Source organism: Hemibagrus wyckioides, linkage group LG01 (assembly GCF_019097595.1).
Source record: "Hemibagrus wyckioides isolate EC202008001 linkage group LG01, SWU_Hwy_1.0, whole genome shotgun sequence".
Classification (NCBI taxonomy): domain Eukaryota; kingdom Metazoa; phylum Chordata; class Actinopteri; order Siluriformes; family Bagridae; genus Hemibagrus; species Hemibagrus wyckioides.
In genome coordinates, this window is record NC_080710.1 from 24,085,007 (window position 1) to 24,110,148 (window position 25,142).

The 25,142-nt window shown below is 37.9% G+C and overlaps 2 protein-coding genes across 9 annotated transcripts in view; one reads left to right on the top strand and one right to left on the bottom strand.

The window, feature by feature from the left end:
- The window catches only part of scn5lab (sodium channel, voltage gated, type V-like, alpha b), a 112,980-nt gene extending 110,288 nt beyond the window's left edge, over nt 1-2,692 (bottom strand). For 2 of the 3 annotated variants that reach the window (XM_058392492.1, XM_058392502.1), the window contains exon 1: nt 1,954-2,691. The gene's annotated coding sequence lies outside the window, so the exon portion shown is untranslated. Of the gene's footprint in view, nt 1-1,953 lie in introns of all 3 variants that reach the window. The other variant, XM_058392509.1, reaches the window with a different exon arrangement.
- A 2,023-nt stretch (nt 2,693-4,715) lies between these two features.
- On the top strand, nt 4,716-24,971 carry wdr48a (WD repeat domain 48a). 6 transcript variants are annotated; one of them, XM_058393014.1, is made up of 20 exons: nt 4,716-4,829; nt 8,789-8,929; nt 9,120-9,195; nt 9,537-9,619; nt 12,724-12,853; nt 13,790-13,878; nt 14,000-14,101; nt 14,305-14,529; nt 17,802-17,876; nt 18,267-18,369; nt 18,728-18,772; nt 19,022-19,119; nt 19,209-19,316; nt 19,494-19,590; nt 20,558-20,650; nt 20,750-20,855; nt 20,981-21,068; nt 21,293-21,369; nt 23,099-23,288; nt 23,744-24,970. In XM_058393014.1, the coding sequence occupies exons 1-20, from the start codon at nt 4,764-4,766 to the stop codon at nt 23,837-23,839; spliced, it is 2,088 nt and encodes a 695-aa protein (XP_058248997.1). In that variant the 5' UTR covers nt 4,716-4,763; the 3' UTR covers nt 23,840-24,970. The 6 variants fall into 6 exon arrangements, with proteins under 6 accessions (XP_058248997.1, XP_058248987.1, XP_058249022.1 ...); XM_058393004.1 differs by having other exon boundaries at nt 9,117-9,195; nt 23,744-24,968; XM_058393039.1 differs by lacking the exon at nt 17,802-17,876 and having other exon boundaries at nt 9,117-9,195; nt 23,744-24,971.
- Nucleotides 24,972-25,142: the final 171 nt, after the last annotated feature.

Consider the following 25,142-nt stretch of genomic DNA (forward strand, 5'->3'; position numbering starts at 1 on the left):
TTGAAGTAATACTAAAAATATCTTAAATCCTTCTGTATCAATAACGATCATTTCCAATTACATCATTCTCTCTCTCTCTCTCTCTCTCTCTCTCTCTCTCTCACACACACACACACACACACACATTCATGCACACAGAACATGGGCTGAACTTTATTCAATACAGAACTCATTAAATTGTACACTGCATGTGTTGTCTTGCTTATCTATAGACTTCAGGTATGAAGTTAAAAATTCAGAATGTATAAGACCCACGCCATCCGATGGCCTTGTTGGAATAATTCTACTTTTAACATTTTAGTGTATTATTATTATTGTTGATGTTGTTATTATTGTTGTTGTTGTGAATGAATATTTTGGTGTTGTTCACCTGCACCCTACAAGAAAATGGCCAAATTATAGCCTGCTATATTACTTATTTACGGTATTTTTAACTCACTTCCCTAACAGACCCTCTTTAACAATCCTCCAAACGATACTTCTTCGTACATGGTACTTACTTTAACTAAAATCCTGCATTCTTTGCGGTGGCACGGTGAGAACTGAACTTTCAGGACCTTGGACAGGAGCGCGAGGCTTCCCGAAGCTTTTTCTTTTCCGCGTTTTAAAGGTCACTCACTGAGAGGGCGGGGCTTGTTTCTAAAGCCGCATATTTGTCTACTAAATACTATGTCTAAACAGGACTCCACCTTTTCCTACATAGTCTTTGAATCAAATGCTCAAAGCTCCTTTATAGGTGTGTATTAAGCGCGCCAAGCGAGCCTCTGAGGGAATTACATATAGCCATCCTAATAAGTATGTAACAAGCGCCGTGTGCGACTGGTTATAAAAGCTATTGTTTTATTTTTGTCGTTGTATTTATTAGTAATGTGGGGATTGAGACACAACCAGTGGCTTGTCTGGCACACCCATTCAATATTGAACACACCTGTTCACTCAGCGTCAAAGCGCAATTCTCAATCAGGGAAAATAGAAACTTCAATCTATTTAAAGTCCTAATGTGTACACATTCATTACAACCTAGGCTAATAATTGTGCATGTCCTTGTCACCTAATGGGCACATCTTTTGTACCTTTAATTTGTCATATTTGCATGGGAATGTGGGTGTAGTGTACCTTGTAATTGGATCTTAAAGACCAATCTTGTACCTTTAATTAACTTTTAGTCTAATATTTCAAAGGTGCACTGTAGGGAACTTTGCAGGTAAAGTACCAACTATCTACCCTTAAAGATCGCCTTAGTAGTTTGGAAAGGTAGTGTATACTATCAGTTTTTGTCCGAGAGTGTACGAACAAGATTAAACAATTAAATAAGTAAATAAATGAATGATTTGGCTACATGATTGCGCTCCTGTAAAACGTGAGGATTAAAATAGGGGGTACAGTTATGTAAAGGATAAATGCGATTGATTTAGTCTATGGAGCAATAAATGTTGTCTGCACATTGCCATCAGTTTTCCCCTCTATAGGTACTTCAACAAACAATGCAATCAGCTGTAGAGGACTACTAAACGTGATTAAGGCTTTGTGCACGAGCATAGTCGTGATTTTAATTCAGACATGCAACATATGCAAGCCCTCACTTCACTTGAGGTTAACTGAGGCTATATAATCTACCTGTACAATATAAGACTGTTATTCTCTTTTCCTAATTCACCCATGTACAAACCTGCTCGGTGCATGCTGTTTACTTGAATCTATTTTTAAAAGTTGCTAAAATGGATGAAATTGTAAATATGGGAAGAATTTTCAATTCCAAAGAACCTAATTGGCCGACTACAAGGTCAACTTTTCTGATTATTACCTGACAAAACAGGCCTGATCTGTAGTAAAGCTGTTACAGAAAGATCGAGATTGTTTTCTAAAACAGGGAGAGAGAGAGAGAGAGAGAGAGAGAGATAAAGAGAGAGGGCAGACTGACACAGGCACGGGTACTGATCGTGCTGTACTTACGTGTGAAACTTTCTTTTCTTGACAGCTTTGCGTCTAAAAGAAGCGGCCCTTATAGTTCAGCGACTTCCGACATTCCCAATGAGCGCTAGCAAAACCCAGAGTAGCCTAAGGGCATGCGAAGCCCTCTCTGGAAACTCATCCCGTCCAGATAAACGGCGTCTGGTGAGTTTTTCACTCGTTTAAAAACGCACATCCATACGCGGATCAGGCGCAAACCAGCGCGAGCCTAAATTCCGCTCCATATGACATGGCGCACACCTCTGAAGAGGCTATACCTTCATCAGGAATTCTTTTCCCACTAGGTCCTCTTGGTAAATCATCCAAATCAGAAAGTCTCCAACATAATAAAGTTGAGATCGCTGTCTAAAAAAATACAGGTCAGTGACGCCGAACCCGACTCTTTCCGGCTTCTAATGTTGTCCAAAAGGCGGCTCGGTAATAATTGCTTCTGTATATCGCAGATACTTGAGTTACCGGCGCTCTCCTGTAAATCTTCAAGCGCAAACGCGTACGAAACCTGTGTGATCGCCGTCGAGCCGCCGACTGAGGAAGTGAGCTGGTCGGTGCATGGGAAACGCCTACTCCCGCCTGCTTTTTGCGCTCTCTTTACGCACCGCTCCGACTCACATCTGTTTGGCTCTTTAAAAGTTTCTTTGTGCACAAAAAAAATCACGACTGCGATTTTTTTGATAGCTCCGTGAATGAATAGCGCGCAGTGGAAATGGACTGTACTGCGATCTAGGACAAGTCTTTGGGGAATGGAGTGTTTAATATCATGCGAACAACTGTTGTTTATGAACTCGCTGGAGCAATTAAGCCTGGTGTGTTGTTTTCACCCGTTAATATGGGATTTAAGTGTTTACGAGGACATTCCAGCAAGGACGCCGATTTGTTTTTGTTTTGTAGATGTGCTCATGAGGAAAAGCAAAGATTTTTTACCCTAATATGTACATTAGTACTTATAATAACTTATAATAAATTAATTTGTTAACATTAAAATGGGAGAAAGGGAATTATATTCATGTATTACTAATATAAGTATTTTATGAGCGTGTGTCTGTTATAGATGGAGATGTGGCTTACTTAGGAAGTGCGCTTTAATTAGGAACGAATGTACGCACACACACACATGCACACACACACACACACGCACACACACACACACACACACGCACGCATGCACACGCAGCTGCTGAATCTGCAGCTCCCTCTGGCGAACTACTAATGCTAGAGGCTCACACACTTTTACATAAGTTTATGTGATTTCTACCCACACGACACAATCCACACACCTGAGGGGTGCAGAGTTAATGGCTAAGGGCACATTACTGGTGAGATCATAGTCACCATAGGTTAATCAAGACTGAAGTGATATAAAATCACATCAGATACAGATGGACTGACACAAGGCTCCTCCAAATACCTACTGACCTCCATATACAATGAATTCCATACCTGAGACAAAGGTATATCATACTTGTGATATGATTGATCTCTATCAGCAATCTCTACCTCTCAAATCTGATTTGATCTATGAAAAGAAATCCCCACTCTCACAAAAATGTTTCATATAACACTACTACTACCACAACAACTTGTACTAAAACAACAATAGCAATAACAGAAAGCAAACAGCAGAGAAACTGTTTCAAGTAAAACATAAATTTTTGTTTAAGCAGAAATGAACAAGTATAGACAGGTTTGAAACAGCAGTAAAGGTTACTTTCTGACAGGTAAAAATGCATAACAAAACTGAAAAGATGAACTCATTAAATATAAATACAAAATTCTGTTTTACAAAACATTTTGCTAAAGTTGATTCAAACAGGCTTTGAATCATCTGGACTGTATGAATTTGATTGATATCTGATAGGACATTGAAATCATACCAATACATTCATACAGTCCTATGTACACTATATTGCCAAATGTTTTGGGACACCCCTCCAAATCATTGAATTCAGGTGTTGTTTTTCAGGGCTTGGGCTTGGCCCCTTAGTTCCACTGAAAGGAACTCTTAATGCTTCAGCTTACCGAGACATTTTGGACAATTTCCTGCTCCCAACTTTGTGGGAAAAGTTTGGGGATGGCTCCTTCCTGTTCCAACATGACTGTACACCAGTGCACATAAAGACATGGATGAGCGACTTTGATGTGGAGGAAATTGACTGGCCTACACAGAGTCCTGACCTCAACCCGATAGAACACCTTTGGGATGAATTAAAGCGGAGAATGCGAGCCAGGTCTTCTCGTCCAACATGGGTGGACGTTGACTAGAGGAACGGTCAAAAATTCCCATAAACACACTCCTAAACCTTGTGGAAAACCTTCCCAGAAGAGTTGAAGTTGTTATAGATGTAAAGGGCCAGCCAACTCCATATTACATTCATTTGTATGTAAAGGCAGACGTCCAGTTTTGGCCTGGCTCACAGTCTCCCCTCTAATTCATCCCAAAGGTGTTCTATCAGGTTGAGGTCAGGAGTCTGTGCAGGCCAGTCAAGTTCCTCCACACCACATGACCTTGCTTTGTGCACTGGTGTACAGTCATGTTGGAACAGGAAGGGGTCATCCCCAAACTGTTCCCACAAAGTTTGGGAGCATGAAATTGTCCAAAATCTCTTGGTATGTTGAAGCATTAAGAATTCATTTCACTGGAACTAAGGGGCCAAGCCCAACCCCTGATTTAGAGGGGTGTCCTGACACCTTTATGCAATATAGTGTATATTTGTTCGTGCTGACTTAATATTAGCCTTACACACTGCTCCTGCTTTGCGCGCGGGTTTTTTTTTTGGCTTCACGGAAGTGACGTCATGCTGTCAACATGTAAGATGGCGACCCATCACAGGCAGAATGCTGCCGGGCGGCGAAAAGTGCAGGTAAATTTCCACTTTCATGGCGTTGTTTTGTACGTGCATAGACACGCATTTGGTGACGATTACTGAAGAAGATATCTGTGAAGCATTTCTCCACGCGGTGTGTGTGCGCGTTTTATCACGATATATGTGTCAATCCCAAGCGCAGTGTGTGACCTGGGGGATGAATCCCAAATCACTCTCTCTCTACATAAGTGCATTATCTAGGGCATTAAATAACCGAACACGTGAGTGCTTTATGTATCTATAACTGGATGTACTTTGGCAATCATGCCCTGATTACTGACTCGTGAGCTAGCGAAAATATTCAGCTAGCATACTTAGAGTTTTTGCTCATGCTTTTGCTGGTTCGTGTTTGCTTTTATTTCTTCTTTTTTTTATCCCTATATATATATTTGTATATATAAAATAATACGCGCTGTTGAGGACGTAGCAGATGTCCAGTTTGTCCATCTGTCTTTTATCTTACATGGTCGTGTGCATTTGATTGCTAGCTTGCTGCTAAGCTAACTCTACAGCTAAGTCCACGCCCCCTTCCCACTCATCACTGCAGTAGAGTGACATTGTGCTCTTTCACACAAAACTGTTAAAACCTTGAATTAAATAAAGACAGTTACAGCTTTGTGAACAGTGGGGGGAAAAAAGCAAGACATTTGTATTAATTTACAAACATTTACAAACTTAAAAACGTAAACCAGAATACGCCCGGCGTCGCTGGGATGTCTGCCGTATTTTGAGCTGTCGTAAAATTGGCGCACACTGCATAAGCGCACGCAGAAGAGTGGCAGGGTCTGAAACAATATGATCTAGCCAATTATTTTTATACACTTCCTTGTTACATTACTGGACAATATTATGATCGTATTGTTATCTATATAATGAGTAAGTCTGAGACCAGAGGGGCTAACTAGAGTAACTGTTACCCTTTTAGAGAAAAGACAGACATTAGTAACTGACCAGAGTTGATGTGTTGACATTGTCACATGTCCAGAGTGTCCCAGGAAATCTGCAGGGAAGTCCAAATAACCAACAATGGCTACTATTCCTTAATGTCAGAGTTGAACTACTTTTTACTTTTCATAACAGCTTACTGATTATATTACAAAATCCTGGTCACAAAGTAGGTAAATAGGCTTAAGTCACCCGTTTGACCACATTGAGTCACTTGTGAACAAATTAGCTAGTATTTTGATATTTGTGGCTGGAAAGTCAACAGTGGAAAAATGTTATGGAATAGCTATGAAACCATGCTTTTGTGCAATCCCTTGGCATGTGTCTGTAATGCTACGTTCACACATACAGCGACTCACAGTGACGAAGCAACCATTCATTTTCAGTGTGGACCGGTGACTTCTGCGGAAACGAACAAGAGTGACTGATGGTGACTTGATATGAGCGTGTCCAGTGACGTGACAAAGTTGGGAAAAGTTTAACTTTATGCAAATATGGAGTGACTTGGTGCAGCAACTGCCAGTGGAAGTGAAGGGAGTTGAGCATACGTGATCCGTGACAAAGAGCACAGGCTGCGCATCCTTCATCTCGTATGATATGATGCATATGTGCACAGCTGAGTTTTATATACAATTTCCAAGTCTCCCTCCAGAATGTTGCATTTTAGTAGCAAGAAAACAGATTTTTTTGTGAAGTGGAATGCTGTCATGACTCTCACTGATGAATGTGAGCACTATGGCAGGCAGTAGTAGGAACGCCTACTTGTGAATTTACAGTACAGGACCTGAAGACTTGCGGTAATCAATGTATGTGTGAATGTAGCTGTAGTAGGATGTGCAGGTTGAGTTGGGAAAGTTAGTGTGTGTGTGTGTGTGTGTGAGAGAGAGATTATCAGTCCCTCCAACCTCCACACTCCTGTTTTTGCTATCTATCTATCTATCTATCTATCTATCTATCTATCTATCTATCTATCTATCTATCTATCTATCTATCTATCTATCTATCTATCTATCTATCTATCTATCTATCTATCTATCTTCTTCTCTTCCGTCTTCATATTTTCCGCTCTTTAAGAGGCCTAGCCCATAAAATTCCAGCTTTATATGTTGCTCATAAAGGCATTAATGTTAACAAATATTTTTTTGTTTCTAAAGAATTTCCATTTTTAAAATATTTATGTTGTTGACATTAAAGTTTTCTAGAACCTGTGCTTTAAATACACCACTGCTGTTTTGTAAGAATCATATGATATATTTTTTCTATGGTCCCTTTTAATCTATGGTTCAGTTGATTGTTTGCAACAAATTATTCATTATGATTTTTTATTATTATTATTATTTTTTTTTTTAAATGTACTTTAGCAATATTGACTCCTGCTGAAGTTAAAGGCCTCAGAAGGCATATGATCTGTGACTTAATACTGAATTTGTTTAGCTGTGTGTATATGGTCACTTGTTATCATCTTGCTATTTCATACCTGTACAGTGTTTGCACCTCGGGGTGCACTTTGTGGCTTTGTGAAATGGCCTTATATTTCTTGCTTATTGTGGGATCATGCAGAGGCCCTAAATTTAAAATGATCACTCCTCTGAGACCCTTGCCTGTGCCATTACAAGTGCACTGTCATGTTTACCAGCAAATGACAGACTATATATATATATATATATATATATATATATATATATATATATATATATATAAATATATATATATATATATATATATATATATGTGTGTATATATATATATATATATATATATATATATATATATATATATATATATATATATATATATATATATATATATATATATATATATATATATATATATATATATATGTATATGTATATAATTTAAAATTTAAGCAGAAATACAGCTAGAAAGTGTAATGCGTGACTCATCAAATGCTACTTTTTCCCTTTGTTCAGGCATCCTGCTTTTGCGCTGTATTATACCAGATTATGTCTGCTTTGATACAAGCAATTTCTAAGCAGGATCTCTGCCTTGAAATCCAGCATTGTGAAGTTTATACTCTACATTTTTTGATGCTGTGTCAGAATGGTGATGGTTTATGTGGAAAGTTCTGATGTTTTCGATTCAACTTGATGATACAGAGAAATGTTTGTATGTCGTTAAAGTAACCTCTTCAAGTAACAGATTATTTTTCAGGTAAATCAAAATGGAGCATGTTTGTGGTTATTCTCAGAAATAGAAGCAAGTTAGGCAGAGGCAGACATCTCCAGGAGGAATGTCTCTAGCTCTCTTAGATACTTGGAAAAGCTAATCGGCTGATTTGCTTATAAAACTTCACAAGTGTACGTCATTTATGAAAATGTTAATTTGTTGAAGGTGTCTTTGCCGTGTTGAATTGATTCACAAGTACCCAAGTCTGTTACGTTGCCATATAAATTTCTTTGAATTTTCTTTTGCTTTCATTTTTATGTAATTATACTTTTCCAAGAAGGCACTTCAAATGTATATAATGCTGCAGTTACAGTGAGCGATGCACATGCAGTACATTTTCCTCATGGGAAATCTAATATTGCTTTGAAAATGTACAGAGTCTCTTTCAGACATTTTGTATACCTGTATTCAGTAGGGTTGGACAATATGAATTTTTTTCCACCCAAATTTTCCCCATTTTTAGTGTTAAATATTTTTTTTAAATTACTTTCACAAAAGATTGTTTGTGAATGTAAAAGCATTTGTTTAAATTTATACCTTTTTATAGACATTAGATAAAGTGTCAGTCAACACTCTTTACATATATTAGCTTACAGTATATTATATATATTATATTCTTTAAAGAATGCTTCCCTAATATACACAAACTACAGGCTTGAGTGCTTGATGATAAATATATAAAGATGTATTTCTTTTTCAAGTTGGATGACCTAGTGTGCTGGTTTTAGTTTGATTTCAGGATGTTTTGAACTAATCGGAAACATTTCTGTCCCTGTGTCATATTCTTCATTTAAAAAAATCTTTCCATTTTCCATGGGCTCCAGGTGTCATATGTTATCCGAGACGAAGTGGAGAAATACAACCGTAATGGAGTTAATGCTCTACAGCTGGACCCAGCTCTTAACCGGCTCTTCACCGCCGGTCGAGACTCCATCATCCGGATATGGAGCGTCAACCAGCACAAGGTACCAATCTGTCAGTCTCTCATTCACTCTCTGTGCTAATGGGATACTGTAATAATGTTGGAGGCAAACCCAAGGCTAACTAGTAATGGAATATTTTGATCTGGACAGCATATTAATTGCATTATTTCATGTCATGGTTAGAAATTGGAAATTCACTGGCATTTCCGTTGTTTTGTTTGCTTTTCAGCAGGACCCATACATAGCATCAATGGAACATCACACAGACTGGGTCAATGACATCGTCCTCTGCTGCAACGGAAAAACTTGTGAGCATGACTTATTTACACGAGTTATATGCAACTGTCTATGTTTATGTACCTGGATACAGGTACATAAACTGTTAAACAGGTACATGTAACTGTTGGCCTGGATGTTCACTCTTTTTCACATACTGCATAAACTGTTCATTTTAGACATTGTTAAACTGTTACTCCACACAGATGCAGTGTTTTCTTAAACATTCTGCTTGAAGAGCTCTCTTAAAATCATCCCCTGGGTCAAAATTAACGTTGCTACAGAAAGGCCAAGTATCACAGTGCTCATGGAACTCAATGCCTCAGTATATCATGTAATCCCAGTGTTGTATTGTATTCTCAATATTTTACAGTGATATCGGCTTCATCAGACACCACCGTGAAAGTCTGGAATGCACATAAAGGATTTTGTATGTCGACATTGCGTACGCATAAGGTAAGTAAATCATAAAAAATGGCATAGTGGGTCTGTGGACATGGCTCAGCAAGATTCTATCACAAAACTGTATTACTTTTTTTAAACATCTAAAGCATAACTAGTATTAAACCTAATAAGTAGTATAAAAAAAAAAGCACAAATCTAAAATGAGTGAAGCTGCGAAAAGGTATAGAACTAGCTTTAAAAAAAAATCAAATTCAGTTATCTGTATTTATATCAGGACTTTATATATAGATTTTATGTATCCAGTTTCAAATAAATAAATATATTTACCTATACAGAACACCTTTGGGATGAATTGAAGTGGAGACCTTGAGCTATTCCAAAACTGGGACGTCTGCCTTTACATGCACATGAATTTAATATGGAGTTGGCCAGCCCTTTGCAGCTATAATGGCTTCAACTCTTTTCCTTAAGGTTTAGGAGTGTGTTTGTGGGAATTTTTGACCATTTCAGTAGAAGCGCATTTGTGTGGTCAGTCACTGATGTTGGACGAGGAGGTCTGGCTCGCAGTCTCTGCTCTAATTCATCCCAAAGGTGTTCTATTAGGTTGAGGTCAAGTTCCTCCACACCAAACTCACTCATCCATGTCTTTATGGACCTTGCTTTGTGCACTGGTGTGCAGTCATATTGGAACAGGAAGGGGTCATCTTCAAACCGTTCCCACAAAGTTGGGAGCATGAAATTGTCGATAATGTCTTGGTATGCTGAAGCATTAAGAGTTCCTTTCACTGGAACTAAGGGGCCAAGGCAGACCTCTGAAAAATAACATCTGAATTCAATGATTTCGAGGGGTGTCCCAAAACTTTTATATGTACATGAGATATATGTATATGTATGTGTGTGTGTACATGATAGTCATGGCTACAGTCAAAGCGTTAACAGTGAGAATGAGTGTTTTCAAAATAGCTGGAAACAAGAATTGTTTTTCATCCCGAGCCATAACTCTAATGGAAAAACTCAATCTCATGTTTCAAGAGACTGTTGAGGTAATTAAGGAATTTAATATCATGAGAATCATGAAATGTTTTATGTTTTGTTATGAAACATCATGGGCCATGCCAAAAAATATTCAGAGGATGAGAGGGCAGAGAAACTGAAGCAGCTGGTAGCTATTCTGGCATAAGCAGCTGTTTTATCACAGCAAATGGGACACAGAACATTACTAGAGCTTATAAGTGGCAATGATTCAACCTAATAAGCATAGAAAACTTTCATCAATTTTTAAAAGCTTCCTTTTAAAGTGGTCAGTGCCATTTACGAATATAATCTTGCATGAAACAAGTACAGCTGATACCCTGCTGCAGTTATTACTCTAAACTTAAATTCATCAAGCTTAAAAACGATATTTTGGTGACTAGACCTCAGGTATTTTGATGAGGTTTAATCTTGCCCACTTTGTATAAGGACAGGACATCACTGGTCGAGACATTCAGTACAATTAATAGTAATGGTGATCTATAGAACTCTAATCACTTGCCTTGGTATTGAAGAAGTGTAGCATCTTAATGAGGGGGCAGTCACTGTATTAGCACTGTACCAGCATCACATCTGCTCTCTGGACCTGCCTGATCCATCCTGACGCCCCGCTTCTGATTGAAGTTCTCATCACTTGTCGGCCGCTTGCTGCTGCATGAATTGCATGAAGATACATAGGTCTGCTGTGAATGGGGCAACTTAGAAACCATAAATACGGCTTTGGGCTGAAATTGAAACTTTTTTGCACTCAAGTCTACGTCCGTGAACACTAGATACCTTCAAGGAGAAACTTTTTGTTGATACTCGATTGAATTTCCTTGTTACACGATTGGCAATTACTTTTGTCACACACCAATTGCATTTTTTTTTTTTTTGCAATTTTTAATCATACTACCTGGTGTCATCCAGATGAGAATGGCTTTTCTCCATTTCGAGTCCGATTCCCCTCTAGGTTTCTTCCACATGTCGTCTCGGAGATTTCTCCTTGCCGCCATTTCCACCGGCCTTCTCATGAGGGATACATTTAAAATCTGTAATTTATGTCTTAAAATTACAGTGGCAAGATAAAGTATGTGAACCTTTTGGAATTTCATGGTTTTCTGCATAAATGTGTCATACAATGTGACCTGATCTTCATCCTCATCAAGTCAAGAGTATTGACTTATATCACCTAAACCAGGCGCTTCTTGTGGATCAGACCTGCCAAATTTATGCAGAAAACCATTAAATTCCAAAAGGTTCACCTACGTTTTCTTGCCACTGTATATCTTCAACACTGCTTTGTAACAATATTTAAAATGTTTAAAGCAATATAGAAAATATTTAAATTCAATTATTAATGTAACCTTTTAGATTTTTTGGTAATTTGTAGTCATTTTTTATCTCAACACTCAAAGCATTATAAATGGCTGGTATAAAATTAATGTTGCTGGAGGATGTCTGTAGTAATTAAAATCAGTTTGCACAGGCTAAGCGATTGTGTTCATGATGTATGCATGGTTGGACAAAAATTGTAATGCATGTGGATTGCGTACACCTCATTTTAACAGATAGATTGCTTTGACCTTTATCACAAGCACTGGTTTGTGGCTACACACACACACACACACAGAATGTAGGCTATATGAGTGCTCAGTAACTGGCCTAAAACCCCCGGAAACATCACTTCTTTGACAAGTCCTTTTAAACATCATCTATATTTTATGGTTTTTTATACTCTGCTAATGTTTGGCATCATTTTGGTTGCCAGAAAGACCACTTCCTGGACTGTCTAGTGAGGACAAAATGTAAAACCTCTTTTCCTGCTGGATACAATGAAGTCTTTACAAATATGTCATTATGAATTGGATATATTTATTATTACCGTGGGTTATTTCCACAGGTCATTTTATAGACTTTAAAAGAATCTTTTCAGACCCATACATGTGCAGTCTGTAAAATTACTCTGCTAATGCTTGCTTCACCTACCAATGTAAAATGAGTCCAAACTGAATAGAGCTGAAGATCTTGTCGTTTATTCAGAATTTGTTACGAATTGGATGCCAGGCACATTCCTTAAGATGGATAGGTGATTATTTTGAATTTACACTGCTACCTGTTATTGTGTGTTTTCTCCTTCACAGGATTATGTTAAAGCTTTAGCGTATGCTAAAGATAAAGAGCTGGTGGCTTCGGCAGGGCTGGACAGACAGATCTTCTTATGGGACGTAAACACACTAACAGCACTGACTGCCTCCAATAATACTGTCACTAGTGAGTACTGTCTGTCAGCTTACTTAAACTAAAGCAGCAGTAGTGTGAGTAAATGATACCAGTATTGTGATATGTTGCAAATAATGTGATATCTGCAATATGTGACGTGTTACAGGGGGTATCATAGTACCTTTTTATCACACTTTTCTTTTCTTTTGTTTAAAAAAAAATAGAAGCAGCTGGTTTTATTTTTAAAAAAAAAACTACTGTTTTTCCCTCAGAAAATAATTCTCAAATTGTCTTAAAATCTGTTCAGAGCCTCCTGATAGAGCGGACAGGTTTACATGTGTAAAGTGTGAGATAATACTTGGAGATAGATGAAGCACACGGTGACGATGGCATTAAGTTCTATAACATCACACATAGAAAAATACCAATTAGTCTGTTCACTGTAAGACAGATTTAATTGTGTGTGGTGGGGTGGACTTGCCGCATATCAGATTAACTAATGTGTTCGTTTTGTTGATTGATTATGTTGAAGGTTTCTGTGAGGAGACATTAATATTTATGGTAGGAGTCTCCAGTGTCTGCACTTTGAGGGCTTTGTTCTTTAACTCAGGCCTCACAACAGCATGTCCTGTACTGTTTTATTCCTTACACATATATATATATATATATATATATATGTATATATCTATATATATCTGTTGACTGTTAAGCATTGTGTATGGTGTGTACCCATGGTTTCCATAGCTTATAAGCATTCTTACCCATACTTAGTTATATCCTAATTTTTAATCAATTGTGTGTGTGCTGTGTGGACAATGAGTAGCCTGGTTTTATATGCCAAATTGCCTGAGACAAATGAGCTTAATATTATTAGTAGCAAAGTTAAAAGCTTGGAATTGAACCTAGTTTTGCAAAAACCAAGACATCATCAAACTTCATTATTCAATCAGTCAATTCAAGTACTCTTTGCTATCATTTATCCTGCAGCATCGTCTCTCAGCGGGAACAAGGATTCAATCTACAGTCTGGCGATGAATCAGATGGGCACAGTAATAGTATCTGGATCAACTGAGAAGGTTTGTCCCAATTTTCTTTTATGTTTCCATTATTTTTTCATATAAAATGAATTAAATGTGTTTCTTTTGCTGGCCCTGTTTATTTAGATGTGTGTGGGTGTGTGTGTGGGTGGTTTCTCAGGTTTTAAGAGTGTGGGACCCACGTACCTGTGCCAAGCTCATGAAGCTTAAAGGACACACAGACAATGTGAAGTCGTTGCTGCTCAACAGAGATGGCACTCAGGTGCATGATATTCGATTATAGCATTTGAAGAAAGAAAAATGCTGAAACGGAGTGCTGGAGATTTTAATGCCATTTTGATCAGCGTCATGATGCAATATATAGTGACCTTTACCTCTTTATACATCTTTGATTTGTCATTAACAATGTACATAAATGTCTTTTTGAGGTACTATGATTAACTATGTGCCCTGATCTGTGTTTAGTGTCTGTCAGGCAGTTCAGATGGTACCATCCGGCTGTGGTCACTGGGGCAGCAGAGGTGTATAGCCACGTACCGTGTCCATGATGAGGGAGTTTGGGCACTGCAGGTGAATGAAGCCTTTACACACGTCTACTCTGGAGGCCGGGACCGGAAGATTTACTGCACAGACCTGCGCAATCCAGACATACGTGTACTCATTTGTGAAGAAAAGGCCCCTGTATTAAAGGTAGGTGAGATATGATGAAGCTGGGATTTACTAGAAGACTGGAATTTTTCAGGAGGCTGGTGTTTATACACTTTACACCTTAATCTTTGTAATACCATGCTTTTATAATAACACAAATCCACAGTAAAGAGTATTGTTTACACGAGTTTGCTAAAAAGGTAATATTAAGATGTCTTACTGTTCAATTAACTTAATGTTGCACTGAAATATAAGAGAAATCAATCCTTAACGTACATTCTTTCTCAGAAAATTGGAAAGAAAAATCATCAAAAATTTGTTTAAAACAAAACCTTTTGTAACAGTTATGGACAAATAGAAATAATCTTAAGTAAAATATAGCTGAAACATGTTTCCATTTATATGTCGCATGACTCAGCAGTCATCCATGACTTCCTGTTTCACTGAGGTATAAATATGATTTGACACACACAGGCAAAATTCCCTAACTCAATGGCTATAAAATAGCTATAACTGAAAATGCCCATATTCACTTTTAGGGAAGCAATTAAGAAGTTTTGAAAATAGAGCTGTAATGAACTTGCATGAAAGATGACACAAGTGTATTTTATTCCCACACACAGTGAGGAAGATGATTAGACAGGCAGAATTTTCTCCAGTGATCACAGTTGGAGATTTTTGCAGAAGGTGGCAGCATTTTGGGTTCACCAAGTCTCCCAACTACAATTAGAAGGCAACTTCATACGAAAAAAAAAAAAACTAACCTGGAACTGAGTTCTGTGGTCAGATGAGACAAAAGATAAAGTTTTTGGCAACAAAAAACTGAAGGTGGGTTTGGAGTAGGAAGACAGATAGTTATATAGAAAAGAACCCGATCCCCACTGTTGGTAGCTCTGTGATGTTCAGGGGCTATTTTTTCTTTAAATGTTCTGAAAACCTTGTTAGGATACACAACATCATGGACTCTATGATGTACTGGAAGATTTTAAATAAAAAAACAGGCTACCTTTTCCAAGGAGCAAGGAGCTTGTGGTTGAGTCTTTCAGTGGGAACGTTATTGACAAGATACAAATCCACACAAAAATGGTTAAATGACCACAGATCAAGCATTTATAATTGGAATCCTAGTGTTCACTGAATCCCAGTACAGTCCACTAAAACCTGAAGGTGAGCTGAAACGGAGAGTCCACAACAGCAGACAGAGGACCCTGGGGGATCTGGAGAGATTCTGTATTGAGTAGTGCTCTCTTAGATTTCTTAATCTCTATTCTCAAATCTTATCAAGTATAGTAGGGAGAAGTTCGGTGAAGTGTACACACACACTACAGATGTATCTGTATATATACAGTCATGTGAAAAAATTAGGACACCCCATTGAATATTCAGTTCTTTATTAAGAAATGTCAACATATTAATTTCTGATCTTGTTTTAATGTACCTGTAATTGCATGTAAACAACAAAATATCACTTTTTCACTTATTAAACAAAAGAAATCAACAAAAATGAGTATTTCACCTGAGCAAAAAGTTAGGACACCCTATGCCCTAATAGCTAGTGTTTCCCCCACTGGCTGAAGTAACCTCATTGAGATGTTTCTTGCAGCCATCTACCAGTTTCTGACATCGACTGGAAGAAAGTTTCCCCCACTCCTCAATGCAGATTCTTTCAGCTGTGTGATGTTTGCGGGGGTTTCTTGCATGCATAGTCCATTTCAAATCACCCCACAGGATCTCAATAGGATTTAGATCTGGACTTTGACTTGGCCATTCCAGAATTCCCCATTTTTTTACTTTTCAGCCAGTCCTTTTATTGGATTTATTGGCCTGTTTTGGGTCACTGTCATGTTACAAGGTTCAGTTCCGCTTTAGCTTCAATTTTTTGACAGATGGTCTTACATGTTCCTCAAGCACCTTCTGATACAATGTAGAATTCCTAATGGATTCTACGATAGTGAGTTGTCCAGGTCCTGCTACAGCAAAGCATTCCCAAACCATAACACTTCCACCTCCATGTTTCATAGCTGGTATGAGGTTCATTTGCTGAAATGCTGTATTTGGTTTATGCCAAAGATGCCCTGTTATGGTGTCCAGATAATTCAATTTTAGACTAATCTGTACGAAGGACATTATTCCAGAAGTCTTGGCCTTTGTATCTTTGTCCTTTGGGAAACTTCACTCTTGCCCTCATTGCATACCTCCCATAATAATTAAAGTTGTGTAGTCTCTTTCTGATTTGTAGATTCATGCACTTTGGCATAAACTGTAGCAAAAGCTTGCTGTAGGTCCCATGATTATATTTTAGGGTTTTTGGAGACGTCTTTAAGCATCTTGCAGTCTGCTCTTGGGGTGAATTTGCTTGGTGAATTTGCATGTTGGCAGTTGTTTTAAATGTTCTCCACTTGTAAATGTTTTTCTGGACAGTGGAATGGCTAGTTACAAATTCTTTTGAGATCTTTTTATATCCCTTACCAGACTCGTAAGCATCAACAATCTTCTTTCTGAAGGCCTCAGAGAGCTCTTTGGATCTCACCATGGTGATACCTCTCAACCTCTCACTTCAACAATTAAAAGCAAACCAAGCTAAGGGGTGTCCTTACTTTTTCCTCAAAAGAATTTGGATTTTTTTTTTAATTATATTTAACAGATCATTAAAAAAAAGACTTTTTTATGGTTTTATTTGTTTAGTTATATTACCTGAATCTTTCAGTATTGTTAAAATGAAGATCAAATGCCCATATGTGTAGCTATGTTTAAAAAAAAAACAAAACAAAAAAAAACAGGCTTTCATGGGGTGTCCTAATTTTTTCACTGACCAGGCCTAACATTATGGCCACCTGCCTAATATTGTGTTGGTCCCCCTTTTTTGCTCCCAAAACAGCCCTGACCCATCATGCACTGTGTATTGACACCTTTCTATCAGAACCAGCATTAATTCTTCAGCAATTTGATCGGTGTGTATATGTCTTGTGTGTACATGTGTATATAGTGTGTGTGTTTGTGTGTTTATTCTTTAAAAAAAGGTTTGATTTCTTTCACAGTCTCAATATGAATTTGTGCCAATAACTTTACAGTTCACTGTATGACAATGTTCATTATTAGCATCATGATAAGTTGTACTGACTTGTTGTCAGTGTTCTTTTCCACTGTCCTGAGAGCATGTTGACCTTAAGTAACAGGCTGAAGTGAAATACAAGGACAATTGCTAAAGCAATAAAACCAGGTGTGGAGAGAAAATTGTTTAGAGTGTAGTTTGAAGAACTGTACCTATGTGCAAAGAAAGCAAAATTGCTGAATGTATATTTGGCTTTGGACAGATGGAGCTGGACAGGTCAGCGGACCCACCGTCGGCCATCTGGGTCTCCACAACAAAGTCCACCGTTAACAAATGGGTGAGCACAGCTGCCTTCTACAATGACGTGAATGAAGATGCCACCTGCCCCAGCTGTTCCTGACACATCATATAGACTCACTCCTAATCTTTAAGCTTTCTTTTGCTTTTTCTTTTACTTTTAAAGTTCCGCTCGTTGGAATACTGTCCCTAGTGAATAATGTGTGCTGTTATTAATTAAGTATTAGATTCTAATCATATGGCCTAAGCACTAATAGTAATGTGTTGATGGATTGCAAGCGCATTGATTGTGTGCAATGTCCCATTAGTTCACGTTCTGTCACCTTAACATTCTCTGAACAGTGAAAAGCTAAAATCTCAGCAAAATAACGTCTTGGAAAGATCTGAGACTTTGAGCCTCAATTTTCATTTAATCTCTATTACCCTGCAGTCTCTAAAGGGCATCCACAATTTCCGAGCATCTGGCGATTACGACAATGACTGCAGTACTCCCCTGACACCACTGTGCACACAGCCGGATCAGGTTATTAAAGGTAAGCATATTGCTGCACACTGATTGTATGCATTTATACACTTTACATACACTTGTGTACTGACGGCTGTGCATTTAGTCCAATGTGCAGGTCGTCTTTTGTAAAATCTCAAACAGCATTTTAAAAATATGGTTACCCCCAAAATAAATGCTAACATTCATAACAGCCTTTATTCATAAGCTACAATCATTTGTTCAGCTGCATCTGTAAAACTGGTTGCTTGTTTTCCTAATGTGTATTCCAAACAAAGCCTAAGCAACTTTGGATAATAATGTTTCTGCATAATCATAAGGATGTACATTTCATTATTTTATTAAAGTATAGGTGACTTGATGCATGCTTGATTTTGTCTTCCCAGAGCACTATTCATCAGATTCAGAATCAGAAAACGTTTTATTGCCAGGTACAGCAAAGGGTCAGCAAAGAGCACTTTACAGTACTAGGAATTTGTCTTGGTGTCAGGTGCAAACATGTATATAAAGTCATGCAATTTCTATAATGTCTTTTGTTGGTGATTTGATGCTTTGTTAACTATATAGTAGTTTCAGGACTTTTAAAATGTTTTTAAACAGATTTCCATATCCTTTCAGTCATATTTGCTGGTGTTTTGTAATGGCTGCACACACTTTCAGTACTTTAATGTATCCTCTAGGTGGAGCCAGTATAATTCAGTGCCACATTCTGAACGATAAGAGACACATACTCACCAAAGACACCAACAACAACATAGCATACTGGGATGTGTTAAAGGTAGGAACTGTTGCATTTTAAGGAACTTTTTACCTCTAAACATTGACACAGTGTCTTTGTTACTCATCCGTACCCGCTTGTATGTAAAGGCATGTAAAGTTGAAGATCTGGGGAAGGTGGAGTTTGACGAGGAGATCAAGAAACGGTTTAAGATGGTTTATGTGCCTAATTGGTTCTCTGTGGATCTTAAAACAGGGGTGAGTCACAGCACTGTGTCATTTGTGTAATAAGTTTTCAAATTATATAAGTTTTCTCTATCTAATAATGTTTAACATTATTGGCAAAATGATGGATGAGTATTATGTTCAGGATTATACAGTGTTTAATTTCAGTCTGTACGTTTTGGTAATTTAATTCTGTTTGTTGCTCTGTAGATGCTGACTATTACACTCGATGAGAGTGATTGCTTTGCTGCTTGGGTCTCGGCCAAGGATGCCGGGTTTACCAGTCCAGATGGCTCAGACCCAAAACGTGAGTTGAGCAATATGTGTGAATAGGAACACTCAGATGTGTAAAAGTCACTTGTGTGTGTTTTGCTGTTCCCTGTGCTATGATAAATCAGTCTGACCTTTAACACCCCCCCCCCTTTTTTTTTTGTCCTGAGTGAATGTGAAATATTTGTTTGGCAGGGTGTCCATTATGCTTAGGACATGAAACGGATAACATGTCAATGTATGCACTTTTTAAAAAAAAAAAAAAAAATCAGAAATTTGTTTATGAAACATTTTGCTGCTATTTCTGGAATATAGTTTCTTTAAATTGCTTCCAGACATGGGCAACAAAGGTCTTTCTTGTACTGTTAAGCTGCAGTTCAGCCTCCAAATCCAAATAGCTAAGAGGTTCATAAATTGTAAATTTATGAAGCCTGTAGTTTCTTAACCTGTGACTTGAACTCCCCTTGACCTACCATTACATGGTTGTTGCCAGAGAAACTGCTGATCTGGCGATTCCGTGCACAACACTCAACAAACTTTATACAGTATGGTGCAGAAACATTTATTGAGTGTCAGTTACATGAGTGGAAATGCTTTGTCGATAAGAAAATTCAGCAGACAGGCTCAAGCTAACAGGAAGGCTACAATAGCCACTCTTTATAAATGCGCTATACTGAAAAGCATCCCCTTGAGGTAGTTTAGTTATAACAGCAGAAGACCAGCCAAAACAGAAATCTACAGGCTATACTGAGTACAGGCTCACAGAAACTGGACATTTGAAGAAAAAGAGCTCCAGTCCCAAATGTCCAGTTTCTGTGACGTTTTAGCATACAAAGCATTTCTGATTGTTTTGAGACACAGTGTTGGTGAATGTAAGACTAGAACTTTCAAGGCACCAGGAACCTGTTGAGATCAAAATGATTTAAGGCTTTTATTTTCTACCAAATGTGAATTTATTCTTCCTTGAATGAAATAGCAGTTGAATGCTGTTCTGTGTATTGTAGTGAATCTGGGTGGACTGCTGCTCCAAGCACTGTTGGAATATTGGCCCAGGACACACAGTAGCCCCATGGATGAGGAAACAGAGCTGAACCATGGTAAGAAAGTCTGTTAATGTTGATTTTGTGTGTCTGTTCTATGCCTTCAGATTATTTCCTTAAAGTATCATGTTAAGTCTATGCATGTGTTTGCTTTAGTGAATGGCGAGCATGAGAACAGGATACAGAAAGGAAACGGTTATTTCCAAGTGCCACCACATACTCCTGTGATTTTTGGTGAAGCAGGAGGAAGAACACTGTTCAGGTGTGTTTAACAAGTGTGCATGTTTGTTTGTGGTCTTGCTGGACAAACAGGGACTAGTTTACATGGGGTGAGAGTCAGTATTATTATATTGGTGTGTGTGTGTGTGTGTGTGCGTGTGTGTGCAGGTTGCTCTGTCGAGACTCCGGAGGCGAGACTGAGTCCATGCTGCTGAATGAAACGGTTCCGCAGTGGGTGATTGACATCACAGTGGATGTGAGTGCTTAAGATCCTCCTGTGCCAATCCTGTCTGCAGTCTAAATGTCATTTAATCAATTGCAATTAGACCTCCCAGAGTGTTATTCATGCAGGTTAAGGTATTCACCACTTCTGTGTAACTAATTTTGGCAAATAAAGACCCAAATGGTGATTTTAAACTATGCACATCAAAAATGTCTGGCTTGCTGAAGTCTTTATTCTGCTCTGTTTCCTTCATACAGAAAAACATGCCAAAATTCAACAAAATCCCGTTCTACCTCCAGCCCCATTCTTCATCTGGTGCCAAGACGTTGAAGAAGTAGGTTACTATTACAGATGGAAATCGCACAATAACTTGTAAATGTTAAAATCATTGTGTGTGTGTAAAAGCAGTGTTGTTGGGTTTCCTTCAAGTTTTACAGTAATCCCCCGCTATATCGCGGTCCCGGTATATGGCGGATTTTTATTTGGAACATAACTAATTTTTTTCGCGGGTTTTCCCGGTATATCGCAAACCTTTATAGTGAATTGTTTTTATGTTGAAATAAGGTAATTTCTTTATAAAAAAATATAATTATTAATTACAAAATATAAATATTAATTAAAATAAAGTAAATTGTTAATAATGTATCAAATACTGTACAGCGTAGCGTCGTTTAGGAAAGCACAGTGCGGGGAAGCTGAAAATCAAAATACAGCATGGCCGGAGGAACGAGTCTGGCCAATCGGAATTCCCCGTTCATTTATTCACGGTTGTGATTGGCTGCTGGCTATGTGTGAAGTTGGGAAAAGGGAAGCAGAATTCTCCAGCATCCCAGTTCTTGTCGTGTCACTGTCCCGAGTGTTTGTTTTTGTTCTGTGTACGCCTGTATTTTTACATTTATTTCTGCAAGCCCTATTATGTCGCCCAAATGCTCTCCATCTTCTAAGGCTTCTGGCAAGGAACATACATACATACATACATACATACATACATACATACATACATACAGTACTCACTATAAATGTGATATTTCTACGAATTTACCCAAAATTCATCTCACTATATGCTTGCAAATGTTTTCTGTGTGTGTTTAAAGAGTAAGGGAGGGTCATTTATAGCTTAAACAAGAAAAAAAAAAAAAAAAAAAAGCATTTGGGGGTGGCATCCGTGTATCACGGATTTTGGAACGTAACCCCCACACGATAAACGGGGGTTTACTGTACTACAGTTTGGATCCCTTAAGCACAAATCTTTATTGTCTACTTCATTGTCTCAGATTGTAATGAGACTCTAAATGAGTGCTTTATTAAAGGCATGTGCACTTGTTTGGTAAAGCAGTAAGTTACTGTAAGCAGATTAGTTGATATTTGACAGTTTAATTATCAGTTGTATATTTAATATTGACAATTGCTGTTTTTTAGATTTTTGCAGTCAGTGCCAAAAAATTTGTCATATTTATTTTAAGTACGTTGTCTATTTCTTGGATATGCAGTTGTACTCAAACCCCATTTCTTGCTAGGTATCCAAAAAATACTTCTGCAGTACATGATGTGTTCTGTTACATATAATATATGTCGACACCTTTCAAAATGTTATGGAACCATGTGTGGGGAATTTGTGTTAGTTTTCCGCATTCATCTCATCTTGTGGGAATGTAATATTGTGAGGCTCTGTTAAGTCCGAATGGCTACATGCATCAGTTTGTTTAGACTCAAGATCTCAAGATGACCCTCTGTGAATAATCGTTCTTAAAAGAAATATATTGATAAAGTGTCTGGTTCTTTGTGCAAGTTGAATATGAAGTGCACAATTTTGTCTCGTTTTGTCTTTATATAAGGTTACAGAATAACATTAGTCAACAGGAATGTAGATTAGTCTTATTTTTATTTATAAAACCATTCATTCTCATCTGTGTGGTGCGTTTGTACCTGGGATTTACTAAATCTTCTCTGTCCTTCAAGACGCCTAACAGACCAGACAAAGGAAGCTTACATTTTTATGTAAATTATATGCAAACGTGTGCAAATTGTCATGTCTGCTTGTTCTCTCATCTGTCTGTGTTTAGGGATCGTCTGTCAGCTAGTGACATGCTCCAGGTGAGAAAAGTGATGGAGCATGTTTATGAGAAGATCATTAACCTGGACAGCGAGTCCCAGACGAGCGGTTCAGCTGGAGAGAAGCCAAGTGAACAGAAAGAGGAGGAGGACATGGCGGTGTTGGCGGAAGAGAAGATCGAGCTGCTCTGTCAGGACCAGGTAAAGTCCATCATCGCTTTTATCATCCAACATATACACAGGTTCATTCAGACTGGGAAAACCTGAGCCAGGTCCAAATCTACTTTAGTCTATCAGGTGTGGATTAGGTACATATCTAAAGAGTTTCATATATCTCGCATTCTCTCATTCTTCCATAATTAATATAATCCCCTCTCTCCTTCTCTGTAATGTTTTTAACCTCATTTGTTCCCCCCATGACTCTTGGACCTTTGCAACTGCCTTCCATAACTGTTCTTTCCCCTTGAAATAGCATGTCATTTACACAATTAACCTGTCATTGGGAGTTTGTCATAATGATTTAAGTTTTCCTCATCTATATTGTTTTACTTTCAGCATGTGTCAGAATGTTTAAGAAATTTGAGGATGTGGCAAGAGTTTGTTTGTTAACCTGGATTTCTTTAACACTCCTTTTGCTCTGATTTTTCCTCTGAAAGGTTCTGGATCCTAACATGGATCTGCGAACAGTAAAGCACTTCATATGGAAGAGTGGCGGTGACCTAACACTCCACTACAGGCAGAAATCCACGTAAGGAAATGACTGTAGCTCTACACATCTGTCCACATTTCCTGTTCCAAAAACCCTGTCATGGACCTCCAACCTCTCATGCTCCCTGTGATCTGGTGTTCCAATGTTCCATGGAGTCTGACACACAAAAATACACGTTCACCTGTGAATTCACCAGATCTCCACAGTCCGTAAGAGGATCTGGATGTGTCAGGTTTGAAGTAAGAAGAGGAGAACACTGGGAAAGGGGAATGTACTGTGAACAGTCAGCTGACAAATAGAAAGGCTGGTGTGAATATGTTTTGAAGCTTGAGATTATTATTTAATTGCCATCTGTTTATTTGTCATTACAATTTTTATTGCCCTGTTTTGTCTGGAGTTTTTGTTTTTGATGATAACACATTGTTGTGATGCAAATGACATACACCACATATTTTTGTTCTTCCTTTATACATTCCAGATATGTTGATTTTGCTGGCACTGTTTCAGTCCTTATGTTAGAGAGAGAAAAGCAAAATGATCTGGGTCTGATTTTAAACCATTAAACGTTTTGTTGAATGTAAAGGAGTGCAAACTTTCAAAAGTTCATGTCCTTTAGTCCAGACGTTTACAGATGTTCTGAGGGTTTTTTTTTTCTTTGTAAACACTTAAGTGATTCAATCTCTCACTAATTTGTGCTGTAAACATTGATGCCATCATTCTGTACATAGATTGTAATTATTTTGTAGGCAGTTCTACCTTCTGAGTTGCTTTTATTTACTTTTTTTAATGTTATCCTGTTATCTTCAAAAAAAAAAAAAGGTGCTTATTTGTGTGATCTATGAGAGATATGACAAAAGGGGTCAGATGGATAGGCTCATGGGTTTCTCTTATGATCCAGTCGCTGCTAACAGCCTGTCCAACCACAAGAGGGCAGAAAAATACTGTATAGAGTTTGGAGAATTAAAAAAAAAAAAGTAAAAACTTAAGGAATTATTAATAAAGGATTTCGGGGTGGTCGATTTTTATTTATGTAAAAAAAAAAAAGAAAAAAAAAAGATTGGGCTTTGCAAACTGTCAATCATAGCTGAGATTGCACTTGTTATAGAAATGCATTCTATATTTGGTTTTAGTCTGAAAGAATAAATAAAGAAGGCAAGAAAGACGTCTACTTTGTTGTAATAGGATTGAACTGCAGTGAAAATATCCCCCCAAACCCACTGTCTGACTTTAACACTCCTTTTATGGTGTTTGCATTTTATATTAGATGCTGGTTGGCATCTCTAAAATGTGTGTGTGTCTGTCTGCCTGTGTGCGTGCGTCTGTCTGTCTGTGCGAGTCAGTCTGTC